This window comes from Amblyomma maculatum, chromosome 7 (genome assembly GCF_055883805.1).
Source record: "Amblyomma maculatum isolate TAMU_Amacu chromosome 7, ASM5588380v1, whole genome shotgun sequence".
NCBI classification, from domain to species: Eukaryota; Metazoa; Arthropoda; class Arachnida; order Ixodida; family Ixodidae; genus Amblyomma; species Amblyomma maculatum.
Genome location: NC_139350.1, coordinates 127,815,044 through 127,836,271, shown reverse-complemented (window position 1 = coordinate 127,836,271; position 21,228 = coordinate 127,815,044). Strand labels below are relative to the sequence as shown.

Here is a 21,228-nt window from a genome sequence, read left to right as displayed (position 1 = left end):
TAGCTCTCACTAGGCGCGGTTTTGAAGCGCGCCGTTCCGAGTCTCCCATTGACTGGCATCATAGGTGTGTCATTTGTTTTTCTTTGTTTTGGATTCGCCACTGTCGCTGCTGCTTCGTGCGAGTCTGCATTTGCGTCTGTTTCTTGATGCACCACTTTGTGCAGTTTTTCCTTGCGATCAAGATACCCGAACCGTGCACGCAAGGAGCCTTTGGAAGCCGTAAAAAAGGGGTGCGAAAAAAAAATTGAAGACGCTGGTCACAAGCGTGCTGTCAGGACCTGCATTACAGCCGATGCCATGCTTGTTAGATGTGCAGAGAACGTCAACCACACTGCCTGATGACGACACTGTGGGTTCAAATTACAGCACAAATTGCATCCCGGCTGACGGTGCACTTCGAGTTGACACCGCCGCGTACTACTCTATGACGGATCAGACACAGTATTGAGTGGTCAGCGCAACACCCGTTCTGGTTTGGTTTTGGGGTTTAACGTCCCAAAGCGACTCATGAGAAGCCGTAGTAGACGAATCAGGAAATTTAGACCATCTGGGATTCTTTAACGTGCACTGACATTGCACAGCCCGTTTTTGTCATGGAAATCAGCAACCCAATGAGAGTTCCACCTCGCCATCAGCGCGGAATCTACTGAGTTCGTGTTTGGGGACATGGAAGTGTTAAGCAATTTTAGCGTGCACATAAAGCGCAGACCCTCTGGCGAGATTGCGTCGACGTGGGCGGTTAACCGCTGGCGAGTCACAGCGGACCTTTTCAGGGCCACACAATGCCATGGTGGGGCTCAGGCCTTCTTTGCTTCGGGCCGCTAGTTCCCTCTAAAAACTGTCTTCAGGGCTGAATAAACTCTCCTTGCAACTGGGCGCCCTACCTAGCCCTACACAGCAAGCGCGCAGCACAGCTTGCCGATCGCTTTCGCGCTGGCCACTACCGGCGCGGTTATTCCCATTTTGTCGAGTCTTTTTTTTTTTTGCTTTTTGTCTCACGCAGCGCTTCCACATATTTTATTGAGCACCCATTTCACATGTGTATTGGTTCTTCTATTGTGGCAGCTAAGACATGGGCTGGCGTCGAAGTAATATATCTCGCTTGCGTCGGCGGCCGCGGTGGTGGACGCGCTCGGCACAAAAAAACAAATAAATAAAATCTGCATGAATACCACACTTGCTATGTGCCACCTTAAAATAAAAATGTACTGCAGAATATATTGTGCCATTTTCCCCGACTTGGCAAAATGTTCGATGGTTCCCCTGACATTTCCGTGATTTTTCCCGGTGGATAAAATTTCCCTGACAATTCCCGGTTGCTAGACACCCTGGATATATATTCCTTCTCGAGAATTGATTTCAATGAGTAATGTATGCTACAGTCTTTGAGCCTAGTCTTCTGCTAAAGCAACGTACGAGGCCAAGTTTGTCACCATAGGTCGAAGGAAGTTTGCATCGAGGACAATTACTTTTCAGAGGTAACATGAGGGATGTATGTATATACTATGCAGCAGAATTCATTGACATGAAATTTTACAGCACCTTAAGCAGCATTTTCTCCAAGATTGTATTGAAAAAATTCCCATTCAGGTTTAAATGCTTGTTGAAATTTTAAAACCCTTTTTGGTTCATACTTTCAATCAACCTAATGCTTGTGCAGGACATTCCTTCACCTGTTGGTGTTTGTATCGGCGTTCTATATTATTTACAAAAAACAGGTATGCTTATATGAATGCAATTTGTTGTTGAGAATCAGATATATATTTTCAAAAGCATTCTAGTTCCTTCAGTAAATGCAATCTAAAAAAAAATTTTTAAAGGTTCACAAATTTATAGACACTTTGTTCTCATTGCATAGTGAATCATAATGAATTAAATGTCACACTACTCACTACAATGTGATATCCATACTGATGTCAAATCATCATCAGCTGGGCTATACCTGCTGCAGCGCAAAGCCTCTACCATATTCCTCCAATTGGCCAAATGCTGTGGTACCTGCATCAGAGTGACCCCTACAAAATTTTTAACTGCATCCACTTGCCTGACTTTGCCAAGCCCAGTTAAGCATAACTGGGAAAGTTATAACCTAACTGAATAGGTAAGAAGTAACACCATTTTTGAAAACACCTCCTAAAATTAACCAAGGTGAAATAGTCAGCTGCCTGGCACTAATAACAAAAATATTCTGTTCTGGAGCGACGCCTCTTAAGAAACAATACAAAACTGGCTTGAACATAACGCTTTCTTGTGCGCTTCATAACTGAGCAGCCAAAATTTACTCAAAGATTTGGCCTATCTTGACTGCATAGGTTCAAACTTGGAGTCTACTGATTTCATGTGCTCAAGCACTGCCGCATATTTGGAGTTCGCATCAATATCCAGCTCACTTGTGCTCTCTATCTAGGGCATACTCTTTTTTTATCCAATGCCTGTGCTGAAATATTCACGAGCAGTAATCAGTAGAGCATTCCGAGAGGATAGAATGGCCTTTCACCTTTCATCCTTTGCTTTAATGCCTTCTTTAATGCACAGGTTTCCAACACACATGAGAAGGTATTTTGTAATTGACACCTTTCTACCACCACTCCAAGTGTTTCAAGTATATACTTTGACAAAAACCTGGCGTGCTCATCATTGGCACAGAGGCTTAATGATGAAGTGCATGCTTGTTTTCAGAGCAAAACATTAAAATTTGCAGTTTTTGCAGCTGGGAAGCTTTCCAACATTTTGTGGTAGTTTGCGCAGTGTTTCACTTTCTGCTCTTGCTTCTTTCTTCACCAGCGGTTAAAAATGTTAGAAAGAATAATGTCCCACGCAGAGTGCGAGACATTTTTTTACCATTACTTTTTCCCATTGCTTGTGGGTCATACTAAACTTACTTGGGTTTGTTATGTTCCAGCATTTGAAAGTTTTCGAGATGGCTGTTTTTCCTGTTGCGTGGGAGCCTTGGCTTGGGTTGGTTGAGGGCACTGCATGTTGGGGAGAAGCAGCGAAGTGCAAGATAATGTGTTTGGCTTTGTGGCAGAAGCTCATATTCGGGCTAAAAATTCGTATTATACCTATTGCAAGATACATTATACCCCTGTCGCCAGTGCACAGCCATTGTTCCCATGCTCCCTTAAACTATATATACAGCATGGCATCTGGTTTGGAGCAGCACAGAGTAACAATAAGGATGAAATGGAATGGTCCCTTTTCCAACATTTTGTGGTAGTTTGCGCAGTGTTTCACTTTCTGCTCTTGCTTCTTTCTTCACCAGCGATTAAAAAGGTTAGAAAGAATAATGTCCCATGCAGAGTGCAAGGCATTTTTTTACCATTACTTTTTCCCATTGCTTGTGGGTCATACTAAACTTACTTGTGTTTGTTATGTTCCAGCATTTGAAAGTTTTTGAGATGTCTGTTTTTCCTGTTGCGTGGGAGCCTTGGCTTGGGTTGGTTGAGGGCACTGCATGTTGGGGAGAAGCAGCGAAGTGCAAGATAATGTGTTTGGCTTTGTGGCAGAAGCTCATATTCGGGCTAAAAATTCGTATTATACCTATTGCAAGATACATTATACCCCTGTCGCCAGTGCACAGCCATTGTTCCCATGCTCCCTTAAACTATATATACAGCATGGCATCTGGTTTGGAGCAGAACAGAGTAACAATAAGGATGAAATGGAATGGTCCCTGTACTTCTGTGTCTGTGCTAGATTTTAAGGCTTGAGGATAGAGCAGCCATTGACTATCAAAGACCTTTCATCCAATGTTGTGATCCAAGTCTCATCATGTCTTGGTCCTGTCGCCCCAACTTGCATTGCTCAAAACAATGGCAGGTTGAAGGTAATGAACGAGGGAGTCAGCATGTGTGGCAAGAGAACCTGATCATGCCTTTGCTGGAGGACCTCAATTGGGATGCCTCTGCCTCTTCCGTAGTTGCATTGGCCTGCACTTAATGTGACAGTCTCTTGCCAAGAGGTGCTCATAACTTGTGCCTGTTCCCAAACAGTACAACACATTTGCAGTTGAATATACTGCTAATGAAGAGGTTCTCTCAGACCTTATTCTAGACAATGTTTTAATACCATGCCTAATTTTGCCCTCTTATGTGGCAGCATGATATTGTAATATTTAAGAATATGAACGATGCTGTACTTAGGGCTGAATAGAATGGTATCGGGTTAAAAAATCTGGGGGGTGCCTTGAGTTTCACTCATATTAAAACGCACCTGCCATGACTCTCGTTGAAAGTGCCCTTGGGGCCAGTATCCTAAAAACATCAAGCTATCATGGCAGATAGAGAGCACTTATAAACCCTAAAAAGCCAGATGTGGAGAACGTAGATGGATGCTGTGGAAACAAGTGTAAAAATAAGTGGCAAAGTTTGAAAGAAAACAAGGCTGCAGCACTTCTTCTATGTGGCACTCATGGCTATAAAGACACAAGTGCCACATACATTTCATGCCCTCAAGCCTCGTCAACTCACTAATAGGCCTGACAAAAACTCTCCCCCCTATGGAAGTTTCTGCAGGTGAAAAGAGACAAGGGGTGGTGGGAGAAGTCTATCAAAACTCCCTCTGCAGGCCACCCTCAGAAACAAAGGTGGAAAAACCAGCATGCACAGATGCCACAGCTACTGGTGTCCCACAGCACTGCAGGCCATGCAGAGGCCACTCATTGTGCTTGTGAAGCCAAAGATTTGTGTAAACATGAAAAAATTTGTAGAAAAAGAATCAAAACATTACAGCTGTAGCAAAAATGGCTACCACATACCATAGTGTGTGCATCATTATGGCATCACTTGCACCAACAATCTTAGAGACAGTTGGACAACTGCACAGTGCAAAGTGGGCAGAGACCACAGTGCCTCTCTCCCCCACTGCGGTAGATGATGAAGGCCATGGAGGTAATACACAAGCAGAAGTTTTACATATTACTAACGCTTTCTTTTCAGCAATGCAATGGGAAATAAATCTTTTAAGCTCATCTCTGCATGCATGAAATGCCAACACGTTTGCAGACTTATCTCAAGCAGGCAGGTATCAGACGACCCATTTGAGCCGTGTCTGCAACTTCCTTGTTTAATGCATCAGTAGATGCAGTTGCTTTCATATGGGTACAAGTGTGTTTAAAACACACGCAATTTTATTATCCCTTGCATGGCTGGAAAAAGAGGGTTAAAAGTACTTAAAACTTTACGCCTGCATATGCTCTGTGACCTCACCCATCTACTGCAGGGGAGGAGAGGGGCATGGCAGTATGCTTTGCAATCAACTCACGCTTGACTGGCAATCATTTGGGCTCACTTCACAACATGGCACGCCAGCACAGTTTTCCAACTGTCACTATCTACGTTGGCTTGGACGTGATGACTGAAATGGATCTGTCTTTTGGAAGGCTTTTCAGCAACAGGGTTCCACGAGTCATTATCATCCATTCTTATGTAGACGCTGTCATGGATTAAAAGCACAGTCCCAATCAGGTCACCAAATTGGAGACGTACCTTGGTTCTTCCAAATGCAAGCAAATTTCGTGGAAGAATAGAAGAGCTCTCTCAAAAAGCAGGCGATGCCTAGGTTACTGTCTCCCTATTCGTTTTTTCATTGTGCAACAGTCTTTCGATTGGTTATTAAAATTTATCTCCTTCATACAGCCTTGCAGACTACCACAAGCAATGGATTGCCCCCTTCCCCCACCAAATACACTCTCAGAACACACACACACTAAGAAATATAATTGATGAAGGTGCCATCAGTAAGTTGCCAGGCTATTGGTAGGCCCTACAGCACTTACTGCAGGCAGATGCTTTCAATTGAACCTCAAGTGCCTATCTCCCCACTGGCCATGTGGAAGATTACAAAAAAAAAGGCATTCAGCCCACTTTTCTGGCTTATGCCAGAGTCAGGGGTGGAAGCAGGCTCGAGCATTTGGAGCACCCCAGGGAGAAGTAATAAAGCCATTTTGGAGCAACAAGACCAGAGTTTTGAAGCACTCCAACTATGTTTTGGAGTGTGGTTTTAGTCTGAAATGCTTTTATCAATGGCAGTTTTTGTTTCCTGACACAAAAGTCCCCAATTTGAGTACTTATTAATCCATGTTCAATGCTTTTCTGAATATGTACACACCTCTAACAAGAAGTGACAACCAGCCATAACAAGAATGAGTCCTTAAAATAACAAAACTGACCTGAGCAACAATTTGGAACTGACTACAATTTAACATCCAACTAAAAGCTTTTCACTATTTGAATCGATAGATTCAAAGGTGGAGTCAGGCTCTAGAGCACAACCACTAGTATGGAGTTGACATCGATAAGCCACAAATTTATGCTACTTTGTGCAGATCCTTTTGATTCAATGCCTGTGCCGAAATATTTCTGGGCAATGGTCAGTAAATCCTTCAGAGAGGATAGATGCTGCTAAAGGGAGCTTTTTCCTCCCTCACATTTTTGCTTCACGGTCTTCTGCCAGTGGCTGCTCACATTATCACGTGAGCTGATGGGGCTTCCTTAATTTCAGCACACTAGTAGTATGCCCTGTATGGCTTTCCAGCACTTTTGTGAACACTTCTAGTGATTGATACCTAAGTGGCATTATAATAATTAACATATGCTCTTGTCATGCATAGGCATGACAGCCTCGTATACCTGCTTGGTTTCGCAGTAGAACCATTAGAACAACAATACGCCCGTATGCCTTCACCCACCTGTGTGCACTGCAAAGACAATGATTGTGTAGTTGTGCAAGTTCCGAGTGAGAAAGGCTCAGCCCTTGGCACAACAGTGGTTCACGGCAATAAAACTTCAGGACAGAAGACCATGGCAAATACGACCGTGGTTGGAAGTGAGTACACAGATCAAGCGTCATTAAAACCTGCACCGCTAAGTTTACATAAACGTGTATGTGTAGGGGAGCAGTGAATCTACTGACACATTTTACCACGAGAGCAATATTTAAGGAGCTTGTTGCACCGCAAACCAGGTGTAGTCGGCGTGGCCGCGTCCATGTCAAGTACCGAAAGATGGTGCTATCGCATCCCATTCTTGCAATCTTGCAAAGCTTATTAGACCTCGTAGTTTTGGTAAACCAACGTGTTGATTAAGTGGCCAGTCTAGAAAGAATTAGGCTTTTTTTTTAATATGCTTGCCTTTGCAAGTGGCATACTCTGTTCTCATTTTGCTTAAAGCAAGTTGCAAGCTGCGCAGGTACAGTCCTCCACAGCACATTACAGTGAAAACTAAATGCATACATTCCCTGTACTACGTGATAATTGCCTAAGCTCGAGAGGCGGAAAGTTTTTGCGCACTATAAGAAAGAAAAACACCATTTCAGATAGCGATTGCCGTTTATATATGCTTGAAATTATTGAAGTGCATTAAAATCATTTTCAGATATGACCTGTATGATACTGTCTTCTGTACTCTTAGAGTACTTTTCCCTTGGAGCATAACTTCAATTCATGTACTGTTTATATTCAGTTGTTACATAGTCAGAGCTGTTTTCTCTGCAGAAAACAAGTAGCTCCCTTGTAAGTAATTATCTTCTTTCCTTTTCAGATCCGGGGTTAAAGCCAAGGACTGCTCACGCCGAGGGCTGATAACAAGCCACCAGCAACAATAAGCGCACCTATTCGTGGCGCTGCTGATAAAAAATTTTGAAGTATTATGTGAAAGGTGTCTTCTGTGATTGTTTTTCAACCTGTGCCACATGTTGGATAACACGGCCGAGTGAGAGTTGGATTCAATTGGGTTCAAAATCCAGTTGGAACCAAATGAGTTTTGGATACTATTGGAGCCAATTGGAACCAGGTAATTTCGTGCCCAATGGGAATATTTGGCTATCTCAATTGGTTTCAAGCCAAATAGTTCCAATGGTATCCAAAAATCAATTGGTTCCAATTGGAAATCCCAATTTTTTTTGGCTGGGTTGCAACATACCCAAAAGTCAGTGTGAGCTGAAATTTGAGGCATGCAAGCTATTTTTTCCAATTCTGCGAGATAACACGCCCACATTCAAAAATGGTATTTTGTCTTGCCCTTCAGCAAACCTTCGAACAAGCCACCAGCAACAATAAGCGCACCTATTCGTGGCGACAAGTAGTCTAGCATATAACTAGCACTTTGCGCTTTACACTCATTCTTCACTCATCAAGAGCTCTTCATTTTCTGTTTGTACTAAAGCCATGTAGGCTTGAATGCAATGCACACATTGCTAGAGCAGTAATGCCCCTGATCAACCGACACTGGCGGGTAAGGCGGTGCATCCTAATAACAAGCTAAAGAACGTAACACAGAGAATGACAAGAAAACAATTGTGACTCATTGGGTTTGTGAGTAATCCATAACAGCTAAACATAAAACGCAGCAATTGTAAGACTACTGGAAAGAAAATAGGGGATACAGGAGCTGTAGCGATCTTTTCTATGCGATACTTAGTCGCAAAGCATTTCATTTTCAGCTCTTCTCGTTGTCTGCATTGCATATTTTTTTCATGTTTCTATGTGAGATGAGCCCATCCTTGTGCAAATGGCAGTAGCGTCAGAACTTGCAAATGGCAGTAAAACCTTAGCCAGCATAAGATGGAAATAAGACGAGCAAAAAAAACAGGTAAATAAAAAAACCTTGAGAAGGAATTATTTAAACGACTGCATACATTATTTTAGGACTAGGCGCAGGTTGGCATACAACCCTTCATTTTGAATCTTGTGCTTCGTGCTAGCTCATTAATTTAGAACTTCACAGGACTGGAAAGAAGTTCGAATTATCCTATGCTCGAATTATCAAATGGCCTCAAAAAAACTGACGAAAAACATTTACATTAGAGTAAATATACCACATATACATGAGTAACAAACCCACTTCCATAATAAACCCACCCACCACCCCAGATGCTTACCTAAGAATTAGAAAGTCAGTTATTCATTCATGCTTCCTTCGGTTTCGCACTGCTATGGTCCACAACGCATTTTTTGGCAGTGCACCAAGATACTGTACAGCGATAACATCAGGGTGTGTTTACCTTTTGACAGCTCTAGCAAGGGCATAGCAAACTTGGCAAAGTGCCAGTGCTTTTTCAGTTGTGCAAGCCTCATTTTTAGTATGTTTGCCATATGCCATGGGCAATTGAGGCAGGCACATTCTACTGCCACTCAATCATTGGAACGCGTGATAGCAGCACTTTTTGAAGTTAACTATGCTATAACCCACTGTGATGATCGTGGCTGGCAGCAAGCGTGCTTCCATTAAAAACAGATGAGTGAAAAAATAAATGACTCACAAAAAAAAAATATTCCCAGGTAATTTGCAGTGCCCATCGAAAGTCATACACTTTTACGGGCATTTGCTGGGTGGCTGGAACCGCGCTGACAGCTATTTGTATATCTGAATTAACAGGGCTCGAACTAACGAGTATTTATTTGCAAGTATCAGAGGTTGCGCAGAAAAAGAGTAGGCAGCTGTCAACCCCTACCCACCGGTACTGCCAGTTTCCAAGCCGGTCATGGTGCCATTAAGTCTTTACTAACTCTTCCATGGCTTTACCTGGTTCCATCTTCTGTCTCCGTTTTAGACATGTGCAGCCTCTACCTATGCCGCTGTTTCCCGGTTTCTTCTCTTCTTTTTGTGGAGGGGGACAGGGGCACGTGCTGTGTGCCAAGCTGCCCAGATGCGGCGGTACATAGTTCGAATTATTTGCAGCTGAACTGACTCACGTTCAAATTACCGGCCCTTTTTACACACAGACTTCTATGAAGCTTGGCCGAACCAAGCAGTGTAGTTCGAATTATCAAAAAAAAAATGAATTATTGAGATTCAAATTATTGTGCTTTAAACGTAAAACTGCAGTCATGGCGATGCTCCATTCAAACACACAAGTTTGTGTTATATATTTTGTAATGTCGTGACAGCTTTCACCACCCAACTAAAAATTCAAGAGCACTACAGAATCTGCATTGGAGTAATGCAAAAGCACGGATGCTGCTGTCGGTTGCTTGTGCTTGATTCTCGCTGCTTAATACACTTCTTTATCCTTTTTAGTCTGGTACTTTCAAATTGCATGTAATCCCTTCCTATGCCCTCTTTCGGATCTACTTCTGGTTGCGTGATGTCACATCCTCGACGTCACCCTAATTGACTGACTTGACTATTTTAGTCTTTGGTTCTTTTAAATTGCACGTCAATCTCTTCCTATGCCCTTTTTCGGCTCGAATTCAGGTTGCATGATATCAGCATGACTAATTTAATTAACTATTTAGTATTTCATGTATATCGACATCACCCTCATTGACAGACTTAACTATTTTAGTAATTTATACATTCAAATGTGGCACCAAGCCGCTGGCTCATTGTAGACAAGCGGACTTGTGAGGGTTTCAAGATCCGGGGCATAACACAGTGGCAAAACGCTCGGCTGGGGATCTAAGAGATGGAGGTTCGATTCGATTTGATGGAGGAGGAGTTGCACACCTCTTAAGCATTGCTAGGCAATGATGGCAGAGTTTGGTGAGGGGGCTGCGCAGCTGGTCTTGACTCACGAAGCTGGGGTCTGACACGGGTAGTGAAGCTTTCACTTCAAAACTGCCAGAACAGCCATGCAAAGGTGCTCTGCAGCCACGATAGAAATATGGTCTATCTGAATGCTTTCCTCACAAAATTTCGCGCCAACAATACTGTGTAAATCTATTTGTGGACGAAGTCATTTTTTTGCATTACACAGATGCAAGTGGGCATGGATGTCACAAACAACCGGTTTTGCATGGGCATAAAAGATAGGCAAAGCAGTCATTTTGATGGACTAACTTGGCTCAACTCATTCCTGTCGAATCCATGTAAACGGCCCTACAGATAAAATGAATCATGATGCAGGCATGTGGTTGCACTTTCTTGAGGGGCAATGTACCATTACAATATCTCAAAAAACAAACGAAAGATACAAAATGCATGCATGATTACTGACGTGTGTGCAAAGCCTCTCAAACAAGCAAGAAAACTCACTTTGTATGTGGACAGGTGCTGTAAACTGGGAACCTTGTCATATTCTTGTAGCTGATGATACCCATGTGAAAACCCTTATGTGCCCTGTGAGTTTTTGCCTGGTCGAAAATAAGAAAAAAGCACAATATTATTTATTTAAATGATTGCATACAATATTTCAGGGCATGGTTTGGCTCAGTATGCATCGCTTCATCCTAAATCTTGTGCTTAATGCTGTGTTTATATTGTAATAGAACTGCAGTCATGATGACACTCTGTTCAACCGCACGAGTTTTATTGTTAGTCTTTGCAATGTTGCTTAACAAAACATGTCTAACAAAAACTGGTATTGTTGCTGCAAAGGCTGCACAGTGGTGCTCTACAGCCACAATAGGCCAATTGTCTGCCTAAAGCATTGCCTCAGAAAAGGTGTGCTGTAGCAGGCTGGTACAATTCAACACAGTCCACAAGCAGTCAAAACATGGCAAAAAAGATACTAGCTTTCGGATGACACAAACATTGCTTCAATTGGATGAGAAGGTGGACAGTGAGAGGCAATGAAATTTTCATACCACTCTAATCTTTGGTTTGAGCGCAAAGTTTCCATTTTTTTACTGCTTTTCATATGGGGATGCAACAGGTGAACAGGGTGTCTAGCAAACCCCAATTTTCAAAATGCCTAACTTTTCCAGGTTTGCCCTGATTATTTCAGGTCAAATTCCCTGACAGTGAAAAGGCTTAAAAATGCAGCTGCTGATGGTAATGAGCATAGACGAATAATTCCCAACAAAAAGCTATTGATTAATCATATTCTACAGCTTACAACAGTGAAAGGCAGTTATTAGTGTAAATGGAGGGTAAAAACATCCTAAGTTTATTGAAAATTAAATGCACACTGATGCCAGCCTCAGGAGAGCTTTGATACTACCAGTTGCAAAATTTTCTATAGGCCCTGAAATGCTCCCCGAAAAGAGGAAGTTTGTTCAAACTTCCAGCACACGCGACACGGGTGTTGCAGCAGGCCGATCACTACCACCTTGCGATGGTTTAAAGCTGTTTTCTTTGTACGCAATTTGCTCTATCTCAAAACGGCTTTGCTCAAGTAGACTGGCTACGCGCGGCGGTTTTCCAAAGGTTGTTTATGGTCTCTGATTAGCTCTCATGCGGCAGGCTCTGTTTTTGCGTCTCCCTTTGGCTGGCGTGATCGGCACGTTTTTTTTTTTTTTTTTGCTGTTTTGCATTTGCCATCGTGGCCGCCCTTTCATGCGGTCTCCGTTTACGCTCGTTTCTTGATGCACCACATTGTGCACATTTTTTTCCTTGTGATCGCAATGCCGGAAAACAGCAGATTGTAACCATGCACGCAACAAGCCTTTGGAAGCCATAAGAACCAGGCGTGGAAGAAAAACCAGAAGACACCGGCCGCAAGCGTGCTCGTCGGGACCCCAGTTACAGCCGGTGCCAGATTTGTTAGATGTGCAGAGAACATCAATCACGCGCTGCCCCATGATGACACCACGGGTTCAAATTACAGCGCGAATGGCATCCCGGATCACGGTGCACTTTTGAGTTGATGCTGCCGCTGCGTACTACTACAGCAGAGCTGGCGCGCTGCCGTTCTATCAGGAAAGTTCGCGACCCAACGCAAGTTGAAACTCGCGGAATGTGATGCCGGTAACGAGTTTGTGATTGTGGACATGGAAGTAGTTAGCAATTTTATCGCGCACACTAAGCGCGAAACCTGCGACGAGATCGCGAGCTCGCCGATCGCTTTCGCGCTGGCGTCTGCCGGCACGATTATTCATGCTTTTTGTCGCGTACTACTCTTACGCAGCGCTTCCGCATATTTTACTGAGTACCTAACTAATGTGCGTATTAGTCCTACTGTGGCAGCTCAGCCATGCGCTGGCGTCAAAGTAATATATCACAATTCACCTTGCAATGCTGAACTTAAACAAAAAAAAAAGAAATCTGCATGAATAACATACTTGCTGTGCACCAGCTTAAAATGAAAATGCACTGCACAGTGTATCGTGCCATTTTCCTTGACTTGGCAAAATTTTTTATGGATTCCCTATCTCCCGTTGCATGAAATTTCCCCGACAATTCGAGGTTTTTCCAGTTGCTAGACACTATGGTGAATTTGGATGTAAACAAATTTTGTAGAAGAATAATTCAAGTTTTGGAGCCTTAAATTGGAGCAGTAAAGCATGTGCATGGATGCGCATAGTTGGGAAATGCATCACTATGTTGGGATTTGGTAGCCCTTTTTCTTGCACAGTGGAAGGGCAAGTACACCTTGCGATATATTGAAAAATACCCGAGAAGTATGAAATACATGCACTATCATTGACATGTATGCATGGACCTCTACCAAGCAAGACAACTTACGATTTACTGAAAAATACCCGAGATGTATCATCATCACAGGTATGTATGCATGTCGACATCTCAAGAGCAAGAAAACTTACAATATATTTAAAAATCCATGAGAAGTACGAAATACACACACTATCCCTGACATGTATGCACGGCACTCTAACGAGCAAGACAACTTACTGTGTTCTGCAGTTGGTTGATGTTGTGAGTGAAATCCTCGTTAATTCTTGTTGTATCCTTGCTGTTTGTGATGTGCTCAGGGAAGGTGTATCTCTGTGGGACTCCCCATTGAAGTGTACTAGCTGTTTCCTGTGAACCAAGAAATATATGAGCTATTCCATGAGCAGCAACACACACAGTAAGTTTTTGCTCAACTTTAAAAAGCAACCAATTATTTTTCCGAGAATGAAACCTCATGAATGCTATAATTGGATACATTTCAGGAAAGAAGCGGCAAGTGCCGTGCAAAAAAAGAGATCTTCCAGTGAATGATGTCAAGTTATCATGAGGCTATGACTGATTCAATAATCTGTGGAATTTCCCTTTACAAGCGAACCTGCTGCAATGTCACATTGCCAGGTGCAGATTGAGATTTTGAGAACTACTTACTACCTTAGGATAGAGGGCCTCTTTGAGGAGCATTTTATACAGCCTACCTGTGCTAACTAACAAATAATGATAATAGTAAGTCAGGTACCAATCATAGACTGCTATCCTATGGAAACAATTATGCAATTCCTGCTAAAAATCTTTTTATCCAGAAAATTTCGTAAAAATCAAGAACTTGTAGTGCCACCACTTGTACACTTCTACAGCAGCTACTAGTGAACAAAGGACATCTACTAAGTTGAATGTCTCTAAATTTCAAGAGTTTTCCACGTTTACCCCGAGTGCATTTGTAAAATTCCTTGAGTGACACAGTACTTAGATTTATGCTAAAATGGGCCAAAAGAGCTCTGCCTGATGCTACGACTCTCCAGTAAGTGTGCTAAAAATAAAATATATAAACCTCTTTGATTCATAAGGAGTCGTATTTATTTCATTTAAGAATAGAAGAGAAGACAGACATAGGTGAAATGGATTACAAATTTGCTATCAATCTGCTAAATTTTTTGGCATGATAGAGATTTGAGCCGGCATCATTATTACAAACAACCAGTTTTGTGCGGCCATGAAAGCTAGCAAAGCAGTCATTCAGAGACTGTCTTGCCTGAACTCATTCTTGTTGAGTCCATGTAGTAAAATGCAGCCCAATGCAGGCATTTGATTGCCCTTTTTCATACACCGTGGAAGGGCAAATGTACTTTGTGATATGTCGAAAACGATACTAGAGAGATATAGCATATGGTTACTGTGTTTACGTTAAAAGTTTACCGGACTAGGTGGGCGACATCTGTGCATGCACAGCCATTACCACGGTTGGAGCACTTTACGGGACCTCAATTACCACTACTGAAAGTTAGCATCAACCCGCAAGCTAAATGATTTGCGAGATGAGCATGCCAAGCCAAGCCAAGCAACGCCAAGTCAAAGATGGTGGCAAACATGGCGGCAGACAATGTTACATCAACGCGATGCTGTGCAGGAGAACCAGTTTATGAGAGAAGACATTGGCCTCCTTCGTGAGGTAGTCTAAATCCTTTTGTGCGCATCCCAGTGGCTATAAAAATATTCTCGGTGTGCAGTGTTAGAGTGGCTGCTCCTCACGCTGCACAAGTTTCTGCACTACAAGAAGCAAGTGCTGAAGCAGTGTCAAAATTCACAAGTACAGTTTCTTTTATTATTACTCATTATTATTACTCATGTCCAGTGTTAAATGCTGTGTTGTGCGTTGTTTTCATTTGGATGTCATGTCTACTGTGAGAATACCTGGATTGGGTATTACAGCAACAGCACTGCTCCAGACCTATGAAACCTGAGCAAGAAAATTGTGCGCCAAAAAGAGATGAAGAAAGACATTAAGAAAAAGAAAGGGGTTATCTGTCACTTCGTTACGGGCAACCACTTCTACCACGTCCTTTAGGAGGACACATTGTTAGCAAAAAGCAGGAAGTTTAGTAAAGAAAAGGTGCTCTTTTGCACATCCTACTTGGTTTACCTATATTAATACTAATTTTTCTCTATAAACCTAACTGAACTCTCTATGAACCTAACCTAAAACAAACAGTTTGTTTTTCAGAGCAGTGCTAGAATTCCTTCATGTTACCAAATGGTGCAGTTATGTTTGAGTTTTTTTTTTACTTGTTACCCTACCTGCCAACCTGAAGATTTCAAAATTAGTAAAACCTCTGCGACCAGGGGGGGGGGCTGTTTTTTTTTTACTTTCCAAGAATTTATCTTTAGCGACACTTGCTCACTCACCCACAAGCAAAATCTGTGTCCCATAGAGTAATGAGCAAAAACTCCAATGTGTCACAATTTATTTTTGTAACACTTTTGCAGTTGCCGAAGTTGCCGACTTCACCTGCTTCAAAAACTTCTCTGTGTAGGCTTGCTCAAAGCAGGTGCCACTCTGGTGTCCTCTAATCATCAGCAGACTTTTCTAGAGTTTTCTCGGAAACATGAGCGAAACTCTGTTCGAGTTTTGTTGACAGAGCTGAATATTCTCTCACATTCAGCGTTACTGTGGGGGAAGGGAGAGTATGCCCAGCATAACCATTGAGATGTTTCGAAATCTGGGCGATCCGTTGACATCTCGAATGCTTCCCAATTGAGACCACTGCATGTTGCACCTTGGCTCATTCAGTATGTCTGCTGGCATCTGGTGAGCTTGCATGTTGGCAAACTCCACTTCGAGTGCATCAATTGTTTCTTCTCTTGTTTCCCCACTCTGCTGGGGAAACGACTTCAAAAATACTTGAAAGTACTGTCGCGGCTTTGAGCCCGCCATTGCACTACAAAACCGCTACTACTAAAACTTCAGTTCCATTGAGTCTGACGCGGCCGCAGATCACGCAAACACAGAGGCCAACATCAAAGTTGTCCAAACACGTGAAAAAGGAACAGCCACTAGCCCGGCGGAGGCGGAATTGAGTTTTGGATATGGATTCGTGTTCCCCTGAGTAGACGATAGAAGTCACTACATTTGCAGCTGCTGATGATGATATCATAAATATGTGTTGCCCTCTCGCGGCCACCAAAGGTACCATAATAGTGTTAACATGGCCTCAGAGATTACCCTTCCGCACATGTGGTGTTATCTCGGAGGCCACGATGTTAATAGATGTCCGCACGTTTTTTCTTCCGAAAATAAAACATTTTCCGTAAAATTTCCCGCAAGATCCGCAAAATCGTAAGACTGGTCAAAATTCGTACATTTTATGGAAAATTCGGAAGAGCTGGCAGGTATGTGTTACTCACTTGTCCCTACTTTATTGTGCTGCAGTTGGTATTTGATTTGATTTGCGACATTAAGAAAGTTTGGTCGTATTATTGAATTTGAATGTTCTAAGCCATTGAGGCTGTGGAGACACTAGCACCACAGCCACTTGTGATAGTAATGTGCCGTGTATGTTGTAGGTTGCATCAGCAATCATCATCATTCCTAGCCATCCGTTGTCTTAATAATTATGATAATTTTTTCCTTTGTACATATCATGCTTTGTGTGTCTGAATGTGCATTTTGATTTATCTATTATGTTTAAATATGGCAAGGTTCCTAAGTGCCTTGCAGCCTCCACTCTCTGTATAGGCCACATGACCCATATGACTTCGTTCTCTGGAACTGGCGTCGTAGTCAATTCTTCGCAAAACATTTATTTAGGTTTGCCTATCTATTAGCCTTACTATTGTATACCTCACTGTATGATTTCTGCTCCTATAAATGCTATTTGTCGCAAGTTGTTGGCATTTCTCTGCTAGTCATTAACTGCGTGCGTTTCTGTATGACAAAGTTAGTTTTTTGGCAGTTTTCATGCTTGTTCCCTGCTGAAGCTATATAATATTTATCCCGTGCTTTAGCTCTAAAATGTTGGCCTACTACAAAACTGTCAGGGCAAATGGAACACAAGAGAGTGAGAGGGTGCCCTTTATTAAAAGAATGAACAAATGGTATTTGTGGACTTGTGGCATTTAGGGACTTAAGCTTCAGTGGTTCACCTGAAGTCTAGCCCCCCCCCTATTTTGGGCTAACACTTGCCAGTAGTTAAAAATTACTTTTTCAAGCATGTAAAGGAAAAGCAGTCTTGAACAAGGCAATTTTGGCCCACTGTTCTTTACAGTAAAATTCACAGACCGTGCAAATATTGTAGGCCATTCGCACGAAATGTGTGCAAATGTCTACATACACATTCTATAATCTACAGCACCAGTTTTTAAACCCTTGTAAGTTCATGTAGTAGCTATAAAACTGTAGTAGCTCACGATCGAGCACAAACTGTCCCCTCCATTTACAAAAATGATTTCTCTCTGGTGATGTGTAAAATATTTAAAAAAAAACATGCGAGGTTATGTTAATTATACCAGCCATCATGTTCATTCACACTGTACTTACGTCTCATTTCTGTAGAAGTAATAATTTTTGCTCGTTTATATGATTACTGCGAGGAGACGGCGACGAGCTACAGTGGTTTGTTGGGGGGATGAATATTGAGCTTTGGGATGCTTGATCCCCATTTCCATAAAAAAAATAACATCACCAATCAATGCCATGTAGCATCCAAACGAGGCTGCTCTGAATAATCGAAGCCACACTGAATTCTGTCAGCCCACAATTAATGATTCATTCTGTGCAGCATGCAAAAAAAATCATTGAACACCAAGAAACAATGCCTCTCACCATGTCTGTTGCCAACTCTCACTGCCCTTACGTTATCCCTTCGGAAAAAGTAAACAGCGCTGTTTTTCACGGAAGTAATTTTAAAAAGGGGGATGTGGCTCACATATAGACTTTCTAACTAGTAATTTGTTTGAAAAAAAAAAATACACTGACATTTGAACCTCGACTGCTCATAAAATGAACGAACATGCCTGCGCTTCGTACCACTCGGCCACTAAAGCAGCTTTTTTTTCCTTTATTGCGAAGTGTACATATGACGATGAGTTTTGTTTATTTTATCTAGCTGCCTCTGCATCAGACGTTGTGGCACTATAGTGAGACACTGGGATAGTTTGTACGGTGACATAATAAATAAACAGCGCTAAAGACTAGGACGAAGAGCTTTTGTTTCTTTGCTCTTCATCCTCGCCTTTAGCGCTGTTATTTCAGTAGTGCTCTAACTGCACTACATGAGCAATTTCCAAAAGTCACTGACCTGTTCTCTAGAACGTAGTATGTATTATTATCCAAACAAGTATTACTGCCAAGCATGTAGGGCCGTTTGGCGCGCAAGTTTTGCAATGTTTTTATATTTATGTTTGTAGGAGTAGAGCACGGTTGAGTCCCTAGAAGAGAGCTTAGAATGAGGGTATGGGGCCATCTTCTCACTATGGTAACTATGAAACTGAAGCCGGTAACTACGAAACGACCGATACTGTAAAAACGCTATGCTAAAAATGTGTTCTGGGTTTTGCAATGCTAACCCGAAAGTTCGCTGTCTGGTAACATGATAAACTGTAACCTAAACGCAGTAACAATATGCTATATCTCTATTAAAAACCCCAAATGCATGCACGCTCACTGACGTGTGTGGCCACTGATGTTGACACCAGCAAATACAATGCTACTCCAGTGTCCATGTTGCAGGCTTTGCACAATCTATTCTTGTGCATGCTGAAGCAACTTGTCACAAGATAAAGGGCAGAGTAGTCATACAATCAGAATGTTTAGTCAAAAAATTTGGAGTGCCCTGAATCAGGACAGCTTCATTTGTATGACCCACTAGGTGAAGTGGCAAGGAAGGCTAAAACCTGTTAAGGCCTTTTCTGATTTCATATCACCAGAAACCCCACAGAATCTTCTATGCACAATACAGCTGCATGACTACCCCAAGACAGAATTGAGAGTACATAGCAAAGAATGCTAAGAGTCGGGCACATGTCTAAATATTCAGGAGAATTTTTGATGACTGAGAATATCCCACCTTGTAGAAGAGTTACACCACTTTATCATTTTATGTACATGATTTCATTAGATTCAATTAAGTAAAAGCAGTGCTGGCAACAACACACAGAATGCAGACCAAATTATCAAACTTCTTTCCAAGACAAGGTTTATTCTAGGAGAGCTGCACAGGAGTAAGCATTGCAAGTGCCACCTGTTCAAGCCAACTGTTTAGGGCATTAAAGGGAAACTGCAGCTGTTTTTAAACGTGATCAGCTTCCACTGTACTGAAGTAGACTCATTGTTGGTAAGGTCTGTGAAGTTAGTTTTGATTATTGCGAAAACACCAGAGCAATTGCCAATTGAAAGCGCATCGTTCAAACTTCCCGTGGCCTGCGACGGTGCAAGAGAGGAGGAGAGAAGAGAGAAACCTCACCCAGCGTGCGTGACGTCACCGTGAGAATAGGCCAGGCGCTCCCAGCATCCCGAGTGCGTTTTTAGCCCATGTTGCTCGCATTTAGAGGTTGCGGAAGTTCAACGTGTCGCTTGAGTTAAACACCCATCCCAACATGCGGTACTGCTGTACTTTCTGGTGTACGAGCACCTTCGGCCAAGACGATGTCAGTTTCCACAAGTTCCCGCAAGACAAAAAGCTCTGAGTGCAGAGGGTCGCTTCTGTGAAAAGCGACAAGTTTATGCCGGCCATATTACTGGGCAATGGAAACTGCAATAGTTGCTGAATTCAGTATGTTGTATTCTGACAGCAGCTGCAATGCACCTGGCAGAGCTACTTTCTAGCAATATATAAACACCTATTGTGAAAGAATGTAATGTCCTATGTGAAAATACGATTATTCGCACGAAAAAAATTGCAGACGAGCAGCGGGCATGTACCCGATTTTTTTTTTATTGTCCATGAGTGAATTTGGGCAGTTCCCTTTTGGAAGGAGGGTTTCCACCAGTGGCTGCGAGCCTCGACTATCTGTTGCATCAAGCTTCCCGTATAGTTACCGTTCGAGCATAACCATACAAAGCAATATTGCACATACACTGCTATGGATCAACACACATATGAAAGCTAAAATAGCATATCCCACTGCCACATCACTATTGCAAAAACCAGTGCCACTGGGTCCCAGCCATAACTGAGGGCCATACCTGATTATGGGCCCTGTATGACGCTGGAGACTGTGCGTACTGAGGCGTGGCATAATGGCACGCGCTGAACTGGTGGCATTGGTCGCCCGGAGAAAAAAAACGCCAGGATAAAAAGTAAAACTAAGTAACGAAGCACATCAAGTACATAAAAAACTTAAAAAACAAAAAAAAAGAACTGGCAAAAAAAAACTGCAGCACTAGTGCCCTTCGAACTTGGTACCTCTTCCTCCAAAGCTTTTTAAGCTAACCACTCGGCCACGCCAAAAAGAGGGAAATTGAGACATTTTTACATTTATGTCATGATCGCATTCATAAGGATGGGACTGGATGTTTTGAAGTGTACAGGCCATTGCTGCCATTCTAACAATTACAAATTCTTGACCATTGTAGCTTGCTGCCTGATCTCACGACTTGCAACTAATATTCTGGATATCTATGCGCACTATTTTGTGTTCTGGAATCATTTTAACATGTCGAGTTTGGCATCGCTGGCAAATTTGCCAGCGCTGGCTGTTCGGTGGTGCTCTGCTACCTTGGGCAAAATTTTCGCTGAACACGGAGCTGTAGAACAAACCTTCAAGAAAAAAGTGTGACCAAGCTTCAATACCGGTAAGCGCAGCAGCGACGACACTATTTTGCTGGTAACAGAATCTTAATTGTATGTAAACATTTCGGGAAGCAATGCAATGTTTAAAATATGTGGCTGGAACATGCAGTTCTGAATCATCGGTCTCACCATGTCTCGAGAGAATCGAAAAC

The 21,228-nt window shown here is 42.5% G+C and overlaps 1 protein-coding gene across 1 annotated transcript in view; it reads right to left on the bottom strand.

The window, feature by feature from the left end:
- Positions 1 to 2,878: 2,878 nt before the first annotated feature.
- The window catches only part of LOC146184697 (uncharacterized), a 32,058-nt gene continuing 13,708 nt past the window's right edge, over positions 2,879 to 21,228 (bottom strand). The window contains exons 3-6 of the mRNA XM_084608604.1: positions 13,512 to 13,640; positions 10,974 to 11,071; positions 3,361 to 3,450; positions 2,879 to 2,972 (exon numbers count right to left, since the gene is read on the bottom strand). Coding sequence (XP_084464730.1) covers positions 2,879 to 2,972; positions 3,361 to 3,450; positions 10,974 to 11,071; positions 13,512 to 13,640 — 411 coding nt within the window. The remainder of the gene's footprint in view (positions 2,973 to 3,360; positions 3,451 to 10,973; positions 11,072 to 13,511; positions 13,641 to 21,228) is intronic.